The following is a 12,406-nucleotide window of genomic DNA, read 5'->3' on the forward strand; positions in this document are numbered from 1 at the left end:
CGGCGGTCGTCGTTACCGGCTCGGCGGTCGTCGTCACCGACTATTTAGTTCCCCGTGTTTTGGGGGATTTGTTTGCGTTGGCGTTGTTTTCACCGGTGTGGTGAATTAAAAGTATCGCTACCCTGAACTCTCTGTTTACTGCGCCTGACTTCTTCCTCCACTACACCCCGGGCATTACACACACACACACACACATAACATGTGCACACATGCATAATGACGCCACACACACACTCACATGCACTTTCACACTCACCACATAAGCTGCTGCTCCTGTCTATTATCTATCCTGTTGCTTAGTCACTTTACCCCTACAGTACCTATATGTACAAGCTACCTCAATTACATCGTACCCATGCATATCGACTTCGTACTGGTACTACCTGTATATAGCTATGTTATTTTTACTTGCTATTGTTATTCGTTATTCAATGTGTGTTTATTTCTCGTGTCACTATTTCTATTTCATTTTTTATCTTTAACTTTGCATTAACTCAAATCAAATCAAATCAAATATTAGGTTGTCTATAGGTTGTCTCATCGTTGTCGGTGATCAGGCCTAACACTGTTGTGTCGTCAGCAAACTTAATGATGGTGTTGGAGTCGTGCTTGGCCACACAGTCGTGGGTGAACAGGGAGCACAGCAGGGGAGATGTGTTGTTGCCTGCCCTTACTTCCAGGAAGTCCAGGATCCAGTTGCAGAGGGAGGTGTTTAGTCCCAGGGTCCTTAGCTTAGTGATGAGCTTTGTGGGCTCTATGGTGCTGAACGCTGAGCTGTAGTCAATGAACAGCATTCTCACATAGGTGTTCCTTTTGTCCAGGTGGGAAAGGACAGTGGGGAATGTGATCGAATTTGGGGGAATAGTCTGAAATGTTGCCAGGGGAACCACATGCACTGGGCTCTCAAACAGTCAACTTGTGAATGTCAACACTATTTCAAGTGGATATTTGTCATTTTTAAGTGTTTCTTCTGTGCTTTGGAATTCCCCCAATGTGAAAAATAAAGCTGGCACCCATTTATATCCAGTTGAGAAGTTAATGATCACGACCTCTCATTATTCAAGACTTTCAGTCATGCAATGCTTAAAAGGTCATTTCAAGTTAATTCATGTATTTATCATCCCTCATTCCACCTAGCAAATATAATTCCATAAAGTGGCTGCCTGGCACTATGATTCTGGTACCAAGAATAGAGTGTGAACATTCACTGACAAGGTCATTGAAGATTAGCACTTCAATAGTGCTGTTTGCTAAATCAAGGAGAAGTGTTACGAAATGTCTTTGTAGATCCTGTCCTGATAGGATGTACATTATACTGTGAAGTTCCATAACACGCAAACAATCTCACTGGATATCTTCCAGAGACTGGCAAAAACTGTAAACCCCCTGGATTAAAACCGCAACTGCATTTTGGAGTTATAATGCGAAATAAATCTAGTTTCCAACCATGGAAGACTTCAAACTGTCATATCTGAACTCTTGCCTGAGAGAACAATGGGGTAAATTGGACTAAAATTTTCCCAATGGCAGAGGTGAAGCTGTAGCCTTTGTTTTCTTTAAGCAGAGTCTTGGTGTTTAAGGAAAGAAAGAAAAAAAGAAAGAACTGATAGAAAATAAATAATCTGTGATAATCAGTCTGTCAGCCATGAAATTACACAAGTCAGCTCGTCACAGTGCCTCAGCCTAGACCCTTAATTTGATATAATTAACCCTGCATCTCTCCTAGCCCTTTGGCTCTTAGTCATGACCAGCAGCTGAGAGTAGAAATTATAGTGTTTCTTCTCCTTCACTTTCCCACTTCCTGTCTGCAAGTGGTGATGCATTTTCGTCTTAATCGCTGATGAGTTGGTTCTCGGTAACCCACCATCTTGGTTGAGTCACGCTCACTCACTTGTGTGAGTTCTTCTCACTCACTTGTGACTGATTTCATTAGGGATAATGAAGTGTCATGAACCTGTTGATCTGACACAGTTGAGTCATTATGCTGATGAAAGAAAGACTTTGTGGCCAAAATGAACTTCCATCCTCACAGGCCAGGGGCACAACAATGTATGAATTTGTGGTTGGAATCACCGGCATTATCATTGACCAGTACGGAGAATTAAGTAAAAACACAAGTCCAAATCCCTATCTCCATCCATGGCTAATTTAGGAAAGGGCCAATTTTAGCTAGCCTGCTAGCTAGCCACTGGAGGACAACAACACAACGAGATTCAACAATTCAAGTTTTTCTGTAAATTACTTATGCTTTCAATTGGATTTGATAGAAGTCACGGCAAATCCAAGATGGCTTCCCTTGACACTTTTTTTTTGCTGCGCCAGGACCATTCACAGTTGAGCTTGCTCAGTTTAGCTCAATGCTAATCTTGTATACTTTTTTTGTCAAGGGAGGACAGAGGCTCGCTGGCTTCCCTTGCCTTCAATGCAACAGGCGGCAACAATGTCATACTCGTTTGGACCAGACAGCATCAGATAGATGGCCTACACATAGAGAGACAGAGGGGCGCTGTTTTGCTCTCTCGGATGCATTCACCTGTGAGACAAATTCAGCCTCTTGCGAATTGAAGGAAAATTATGAAACGCAGAGAGACGAAAGATACATTATTTTACGCTTTTTTTTTTTTTTTTGGTAAATGTTTTTGGGAAGCCTAACTTCCCTTGGCATCCTTGAATATACACACCTGCCATGTTATTTAGGGCTTGCTGTCTTCATTCATTTCAAGCAGCACTAGGCCTGCAGGAGACAATACCAAGAATTGTAGAGTAAACTACATATCAGAATTGATTTCAGACATATGGGCTCCCGAGTGCGCAGCAGTCTAAGGCACTGCAACTCAGTGCAAGAGGCGTCACTACAGTCCCTGGTTCGGATCCAGGCTGTATCACATCCGGCCGTGATTGGTAATCTCATAGGGCGGCGCACAATTGGCCCAGTGTCATCCGTTGTGGCCGGGGTAGGTCGTCATTGTAAATAAGAATTTGTTCTTAACTGACTTGCCTAGTTAAATAAAAATAACAAATACAAAAATATAGACAATGCTATGATGTTAAGATTATTGTTATTTCTGACCATTACTATTTTTGCATTAATGCATCCTGATATAAGATCAGTAGCATAATATCTGTATTTCATACCCTGCTCTGTTGTGGTGTTTGTATTCAAGTCACAGAGAGGCTGCAGTCTAGCTCGCTCTGCTATTATTTCAAGGACATCACCTCACAGAGGAGCCTTGGGGGAGGCAGAGTGATCTGTCACTACTAGGATCACAAGACAGGGATTCTTTTGTGAGTAAATTTGCTTTTCATTATAGTCATGCACTACAAACCAAGTAAATTTTAAACATAATGACAACACACGAGAAAAAATCTCAAATATATGCATAATTTGTTTGTGGCTACAACATATTGGGGAATAATACCAAACTGATTGGCAATAAAGACGCATGTCTGTCTAATTGTATTGACTGTCTCGCGCAGAATTCTGTTTCTGCTCTACTGTAGAAGTAATGTTGAAGGTATGGAGAAACACAAATTAATTATGCTTGAAAGAGTTTCATCAAGTCTTCTAATTTAAACTAGATATGCTAGATCTGGAGAGTGACAGGAAAATTATAGAACTTCAAGGTGAAAGTATTGCCAGAATATGAATTAGACTGTAGTGAAAAGTTTATCATGATTGTATAACATACAGTATTTCAGAAAATAAATTATATAAATGTATGAATGAATTTTACAGAACCCGGGAGGTGACATTGACTGAGATTTTCCATAGAATCCAAAGGCCCTGCAAACAAATTGCCCAACATACCAAACACGTATATTTAAACAATAAGGCCAGAGGGGGTGTGGTATATGGCCAATGTACCACAAACTCTCGAGGTGTCTTATTGCTATTATACACTGTTTTTTCATACCCGTGGTACGTGGTCTGATATACCATGGCTTTCAGCCAATCAGCATTCAGGGCTTGAACCACCCAGTTTATAATATACAGTATACATTGAGTGTACAAAACATTAGGAACACCTGCTCTTTCCATGACATAGACTGACCAGGTGAAAGCTATGATCCCTTATTGATGTCACCTGTTAAATCCACTTCAATCCGTGTAGATGAATGGAAGGAGACAGGTTAATGATTTTTAAGCCTTGAGACAATTGAGACATTGATTGTGTATGTATACCATTTAGAGGGTGAATGGGGGAAAGACAAAATATTTCAGTGCCTTTGAACGGGGTATGGTAGTATAGTAGGTGCCAGGTGCACCGGTTTGAGTGTGTCAACAACTCTAATGCTGCTGTTTAAAAAAAATTATCAACAGTTTCCTGTGTGTATCAAGAATGGTCCACCACCCAAAGGACATCCAGCCAACTACAGGCATTGATGAAAGATGACAAAGGAGGCTGACACGAATTGTACAGAGCAACAGACGGGCTACAGTTAGTCAACTGACAGTCCAGTACAGCATTGTTGCCCAAAGACCCATAAAAGAATGCACAAGTCATCATACCTTGACACGAAGGGAATATGGCAGCCGATGACCTTACAGAGTTCCACTTCTTTCAACAAAAACACAAAACTGCGGTTGCAGTGGGCTAAGGAATGAAAACACTGAATAGAGATTTGGAAAAACATCAAGAATGGTCCACCATCCAAAGGACATCCAGCCAACTTGACAACTGTGGGAAGCATTGAAGTGAACATGGGCCAGCATCTCCGTGGAACACTTTCAACACCAAATTGAGGCTGTTGTGATGGCAAAAGGGGGTGCAACTCAAACTTAGTGTAACGGATGTGAAACGGCTAGCTTAGTTTGCGGTGCGCGCTAAATAGCGTTTCAATCGGTGACATCACTTGCTCTGAGATCCTTGAAGTAGTAGTTCCCCTTGCTCTGCAAGAGCCGCGGCTTTTGTGGAGCGATGGGTAACGATGCTTCGTGGGTGTCAGTTGTTGATGTGTGCAGAGGGCCCCTGGTTCGCGCCCGGGTATGGGCGAGGGGACGATCTAAAGTTATACTGTTACATTAGCAAGGTGTTCTTAATGTTTTGTAAACTCACTGTATATTAAATATGATAGCCTGCCTGCTGCCTGCTTCAATCTGACCCAAGAATAATAACCAAATTCATGTAATATTCTTTCTGACATTTATGATGACAAAAATAGAAGGATGTCTGGGACTGCCTTACCAAACTACATTGACAAGAAAGACCCCATCCCTCCACATCCACCATGAGGCAAGCGCTCAAACAGAGAGTAAGCGAGAGGTTTTAGTTTAGCCAAAATCTGTCCAAAATAAGCCCAATGCGTTTCCATTTATTTTGCACCTCAACTTGTTGCCTGCCTTCCCGTCCTCGGGACAAGGACTCCCATTGTTAGGGCGGAGGCATTATCATCTCGTCATTATATACAGATCTCTAGCTCAGCTATCCACGGATGAACAAGACGACAGCAGAATCCAGCTGATCACTGACAGGACAGCAAGGGCAAGAACAGCTCGAGACCAGAGGCAGCGCGCATGGACACGGATGTGTTGTTGGCAACATTACGCAGCACAAGAGTGGTGGAAAGTACTCGATAGAGTCGATAGTGGGCGAATTATAACACATTTGGCTTACAAGTGTGTGTCCACATACCTAAATGTAATTTTAAACCCTTATTCTACACACCAAATTGTTTTATTTTCATCAGAGTCGATTATGTAGCCTACCTTTCCCTTTCGACGGAATTCCAGGCATCATCTACGGTATTCCAGAACCGCCGGCATCAGAAAGACTTCTCTTCACAAACGACAGTTGAAGAAGTCACGACGAAGACAGGAAAACACTGAAATGTGTAGCCAACAGGGATATTTAAGAGTGTGAAAACTTCCTCAACGCAACACGAAGCTGCTCTTTCAGTTTTTTTTGTTGTTCTAGAGGAGAGAAAATGATTCCACCTGCTAACATCATGCAGGACGAGAGTTTGGGCAAGAACGAGCGCGATCAGCACAAGACACCTCAGTCACCAGCGCCCAGTGCTAGTCAACAGGAGACAAAGGTAGTGTACCCAAGAAGGTCGTTTTTAGGTGATGCGACCATTCCATTAATCAGTAAATCGTGAAAGGGTATGAAATAGATAAAGAGGCTGCATGACTCCCTCTCAATCTAGAACAGCCAAAGCTTAGACATGTGTTTTACAAATTTAGCCTGTTCAATTAATTATATATTTTAAATATGCAGCCTCTCAGTCTGGAACAGCCAAAGCTTTGACAAGTATTTGACATATGTTGTATATTTTTGATGGCTCATATATTGGACAAGGTCATACTTCACTTATGCACTATGGTGGAAACAAAAAGATATTCACACTGTATATTCCATCCATTCATACATATTTAATGTATTCAGTTATGTATTCCAAAAATGTTAATTAAAACGTATCTGTATCATAATAGGCATTATTGAAGTAGAGTTATATGATTTAAAAATTCAGCCTGTACTCTGAAATGCTATTCTAGGCAACTATTTGGCATTATAGCTTAATATCCTTTCATAACAACATTGTTTGTTCCTGAGTTCATTTAGTCTGAATTTAGTTTTTGCACTTATTGTTTTCAGCCAATAATATTAATTTATGACATTCAACCTTGCCAATGAAAGTACAGTATCATAAACAGCTTAATATGTATGAATAGGACAGACAGATGGACCTTAAACGTTTTGGGGGTTGCAACATGTGGGAACTATAGGATTGTTCCAGCTCTGCTATTGGCATTTTGTCTACAGATGTAAACTCTTAATTTGAGCCAGTTTGCTACAGCAGAAAAATAATCATGAACAGAAGGGAAATAACCCTACAGCAACAGGAAATTACCCATAAAAGAATGCACAGCTCATCAATACCTTGATATGAAGGGGGTATGGCAGCCAACAACCTTACAGAGTTCCACTTCTTTCAACAAAAACATGAAACTGCGGTTGCAGGACATTTTTATAGGGGTTGATACATTTTTCATTAGGGCAAATCAAGTCTGAAATTTCAAAGTGGAATTTACAAACTTTAGAAGCCTTTTTTTTACACTATACTCATAACTATACGTTTGCATTTCCTGCCCCGCAGGAATATTCTCAGCAACAATAGAGTGATCAAATTAATATCCCATATCTGTAGTTTTGTAGTCCACACCCATTTATCTGGGTCACATGTAACCCTGTGTAAGTACTTCAATTAGATGTAAAATACTGGACCAATCACTATCACTACAGTTGTAGATTTTAAACCAGTTACGCTCCCTTCCTGTCCCAAAGCTCTCGGGCTTAAGCAGGACACTTTAGACACGCTTCTGAGTTTCTTTCATCACTGACCTGTTTTCATTTCAGTTTTTCCATTTCCTCTCCATGGCAGCCAGTTGCTCCGGCGATGGCAAAATGAGAACTCTTTCCCTTTCATTGTTACATTACTGTAGCACTCCCTATCCCTACACATCAGTAAATGTGGTCACTAGACTGTGCGATTAGAAGGGATTCGTGGCAGGTATCCTGGCATAGTTAGCAGCTGTGGGAAAGCAACTGTACTACTTGCTTCCAGGTGTCTCAGTTGGGATGCTATGGTTGGGTTCCTTGGAGAGAGGTGCATGACTTTGAGAATGTTGATTGCTTTCTAAATGGATAATGAGCTATTTAGCCAGGTGTCATTATACTCTTTGATAATCAGAAATAATATCTTAGAAAGGCAAAAGCATTTAACCCAAACCCTCTGAATCAGAGAAGGCTGCCTTAATCGACATTGGCGCCCGGGGAACAGTGGATTAACTGCCTTGCTCAGAACAACAGATTTTTACCTTGTCAGCTCAGAGATTCGATCCAGCAACCTTTCGGTTACTGGCCTGCTCCCAGAATTCCCTTGATACTCTAGGGCAGGGGTATTCAACTCTTACCCTACGAGGTCCGGAGCCTGCTGGTTTTCTTTTCTACCTGATAATTAATTGTACCCACCTGGTGTCCCAGGTCTAAATCAGTCCCTGATTAGAGGGGAACAATAAAATAAACACTGTGGAACTGGCTTTGACAGCCAGAGTTGAGTTTGAGGGTTCTAGGGCATTCTAGAAGGTCAGAGTAGTGCATGGAACCATACCTCACATGGGTGATTCAACAATGCACATGGCACAGACTGTTGATTTCACTCAAAATGCATAATAAACCATTTGTAATACATGTTCATGAAGTCGCAGAGAAAGAAGCTAGGCTATTTCTTTGAAAACACCATATAGGGACTCTTTCAATCATTTGAATGTGACTTTTATGGTTTTTCCTTTTAAGGAAAAGTTGGGATTCATAAAGTAAGAAAAGTTAAGTGCCCTATCAAAACTTGCATCAGTATCTTTGCTAAAACTCTAATTTTATATAGTCTTAATGACAAACACTATATAAGCTTCCTTGGGAAAATCATAATTCATCATTTCATTTTCCCTGAGGTGTTTTTGGTAAATTAGGTTTAGCCCCCCCCCCCCCCCTCTCATGGCTCCTTTTAAGCTTGTCCATGTGGCTATTGCTCTTGTGATAGATCCCGTATCAACAGCCAGCTATTTCCCAATGGTGCACCCACAGTCTGGTGTTGCTTGATGCATTTATTTTCTTATTATGCTGACAACCTTCATGTTAGTTTCCAGTCTTGAGAAAGAGAACATTGCATCCTTGAGCCTTCATTGTTTAGAATTAGAAATAGCTGAAAGCTCTTCATCCAGAAAGTAGTTTGTTTTATTTTTCATCGTTGGAAAGCAATATATAGGTGCAAATGTTTTCTATACAATATAATGCATGTCAAATCATTTTAGAATTGAGGTACAGTAAATGTTCTGTTTAATTCCATAGTAGCTCTGTAACTTAAAGATAACACAGACAGATCATCCCCTTACTGAGGGAGGGAGAGAGTGGACAATATATTTTTTATACACTACCGTTCAAAAGTTTGGGGTCACTTAGAAAAGTCCTTGTTTTTGAAAGAAAAGCACAGTTTTGTCCATTAAAATAACATCAAATGGATCAGAAATACAGTGTAGACATTGTTAATGTTGTAAATGTGTCACGGCTGATTTCCTCCTCTTCGTCTGAAGAGGTGTAGCAGGGATCGGACCAAAATGCAGCGTGGTAAGTCTCCATAGTTGTTTTTAATGAATAAACCGAAACACTACAAAACAATAAACGAAACTTGAATAACCGAAACAATACCGTGTGGTGAAACAAACACAGACACGGAAACAATCACCCACAAAGTACCCAAAGAATATGGCTGCCTAAATATGGTTCCCAATCAGAGACAACGATAGACAGCTGCCTCTAATTGAGAATCAATCTAGGCAACCATAGACATACAATATACCTAGAAAGGAAACAGACAAAAACACATACATCACCCATGTCACACCCTGACCTAACCAAAATAACAAGGAAAACAAAGAATACTAAGGTCAGGGTGTGACAGTACCCCCCCCCCCTCCCCCAAAGGTGCAGACTCCCGGCCGCACACCTAAACCTATAGGGGAGGGTCTGGGTGGGGCGTCTGTCCATGGTGGCGGCTCTGGCGCTGGACATGGACCCCACCACATCATAGTCTTTGTCCGCTTTAGTCTCCTCGTAGGAACGGCGACCCTCGCTGTCAACCTAGGATTGGCACCCTACTAAATGGCCCCACTGGACTGAGGGGCAGCTCCGGACTGAGGGGCAACTCCGGACTGAGGGGCAGCTCGAGACTGAGGGGCAGCTCGGGACTGGCTGACGACTCTGGTGGATCCTGGCTGACTGGCGGATCCTGGCAGACTGGCGGCTCTGGCGGATCCTGGCAGACAGGCGGCTCTGGTGGATCCTGGCATAAGGCTGGTGCCATGTACGCCGGCCCAAGGAGACGCACTGGAGACCAGATGCGTAAAGCCGGCTTCGTGGCACCTGGCTCGATGTCCACTCTAGCCCGGCCGATACGAGGAGCTGGTATGTACCGCACCGGGCTATGCACCCGCACTGAGGACACCGTGCGCTCCACAGCATAACACGGTGCCTGCCCGGTCTCTCTCACCCTCCGGTAAGCACAGGAAGTTGGCACAGGTCTCCTACCTGGCTTCGCCACACTCCCTGTGTGCCACCCCCCCAAGACATTTTTGGGGCTGATGCTCGGGCTTCCATCCGCGCCGCCGTGCTGCCTCCTCATACTAGCGCCTCTCCGCCTTCGCTGCCTCCAGCTCTTCTTTGGGGCATCGATATTCTCCTGGCTGTGCCCAGGGTCCTTTCCCATCTAGGATCTCCTCCCAAGTCCATGTCTCTACATAGTGCTGCCTCTCCTGCTGCTGTTGCTGCTGCTGCTGCCTCTCCTGCTGCTGCCTGTTACCACGCCGCTTGGTCCTTGGTTAGTGGGTGATTCTGTCACAAAATAACAAGGAAAACAAAGAATACTAAGGTCAGGGTGTGACAAAATGACTATTGTAGCTGGAAACGGGACATTTTTTATGGAATATCTACATAGGCGTACAGAGGCCCATTATCAGCAACCATCACTCCTGTGTTCCAATGGCATGTTGTGTTAACTAATCCAAGTTTATCATTTTAAAAGGCTCATTGATCATTAGAAAACCCTTTTGCAATTGAAAACTGTTGATCTGATTAAAGAAGCAATAAAACTGTCCTTCTTTAGACTAGTTCAGTATCTGAAGCATCAGCATGTGTGGGTTCGATTACAGGCACAAAATGGATAGAAACAAAGAACTTTCTTCTGAAACTCGTCAGTCTATTCTTGTTCTGAGAAATGAAGGCTATTCCGTGTGAGAAGAAACTGGATCTAACCAGAATAGAAAGAGGAGTGGGATGCCCCGGTGCACAACTGAGCAAGAGGACAAGTACATTAGAGTGTTTAGTTTGAGAAACGGACACCTCACAAGTTCTCCACCAGCAGCTTCATTAAATAGTACCCGCAAAACACCAGTCTCAACGTCAACAGTGAAGAGGCGACTCCGGGATGCTGGTTTCTGATAATGGGCCTCTGTACGCCTATGTATATATTCCATATAAAATCAGCCGTTTCCAACTACAGCAGTCATTTACAACATTAACAATGTCTCCACTGTATTTCCGATCAATTTGATGTTATTTTAATGTGCTTTTCTTGGATAACACACATGCACTGTATGCTCATAAAGTACTGATGTCTAGTGTATTATGTCGCTCTCTGGTCTTAGTAGAGAAAAAAAGTGCAAAATTCAATGATAATGCTCCTGTAGCTAGACAATGTTAGGGATTGCTTTTATAATTCTACTTCTCAGCCAGGCCCTATTGAAATGGAGAACAGGTATTCCTTAGATAAGTTATCAGCTCATGTCTTACCCCACCTTACCTGTTTAATTCAATTAGACTTGAATCGAAATGGAAAGAGAGATAACGTTACAATTTGACTTTCAAGATGCCACAATGTATGCCAACATTTTTTATCTCGACCGTAGTTTCATTTCCATCTCATTACTAAGAAGGTAAACAAACAGAAAAGGCAGCGTTTCTCAGTGAGAACGCTGTGTGTTTCTGAACATTATTGATAGGTATTTTCTTTCCTAATCTCCTAGAGTGAAGGCTAGGCTACATCAAAGCTTCAGTGAATTCCCAGAGTACCGTGATGTGTAGGTGGTAGAGGGCTGGATTGATTGTTTCCAGATTGACCTGAGTAATCAATAGTTCCTGATCATACACTTGCTGCCACAACTCCACTCAGTTGATTTGAACTGTTATACAATCATTGATCACCCCAGGTGATTTCAACTTAACAAAACATTAATGATCCTCTGACTGTATAGGCTTATGTGTGTTAACCTCAACACTTTCCAGTCATGTAACCTAGAAATCATTGTTGAGGCCAATCTAATAAAACCAGATCAAATGTAATTTACGAAAGTTCGATCATGAAGGCTGGTCTGAAGCATAACATAATTCACTTTTGTTTCCTATTCCACGGGCATATTGGGAATGAATACAAATGTATCATCATCAAAAGAGCGTCTTCTTTCTTCTCCTCTTTCCTATTAGCCATGTGCAGAATGTCATTCACCTACTTACCTTATAGCCTATAACACAGCACAATAATGCACATTCCTCACACCTGCTGTTTAACCTTGCAATTATCACCTTCCTCTTTCTCAACCAATGGGTGTAATTATTGGGATGTATTTATACTGTATGTCAACTTACCCATGTTCTCTCACTTGCTGTTTTTTGGCAACAATTTTCAACAACCATCCACTTCCCCACCACCACCAGCTATAATAATCTTAGGGCCCGCCACTGGAACTCCTTTACCCCAGCGGGCGGGGGGCTTCGATGCCAGCAGCCCTGCATAGGGCTACCTGCCATCACATCATCGTAAACGAGGTCATTCCCCAAACTATTTAATAAAATGT

The 12,406-nt window shown here is 42.2% G+C and overlaps 1 protein-coding gene across 1 annotated transcript in view; it reads left to right on the forward strand.

Annotated features, from left to right (window-relative positions):
* Positions 1-5,496: 5,496 nt before the first annotated feature.
* The window catches only part of LOC139383360 (SH3 and cysteine-rich domain-containing protein-like), an 86,116-nt gene continuing 79,206 nt past the window's right edge, over positions 5,497-12,406 (forward strand). Inside the window, exon 1 of the mRNA XM_071127871.1 lies at positions 5,497-6,036. Coding sequence (XP_070983972.1) covers positions 5,926-6,036 — 111 coding nt within the window. The 5' untranslated portion in view covers positions 5,497-5,925. The remainder of the gene's footprint in view (positions 6,037-12,406) is intronic.

The sequence above is a fragment of the Oncorhynchus clarkii genome, chromosome 25 (assembly GCF_045791955.1).
Source record: "Oncorhynchus clarkii lewisi isolate Uvic-CL-2024 chromosome 25, UVic_Ocla_1.0, whole genome shotgun sequence".
Lineage (NCBI taxonomy): Eukaryota > Metazoa > Chordata > Actinopteri > Salmoniformes > Salmonidae > Oncorhynchus > Oncorhynchus clarkii.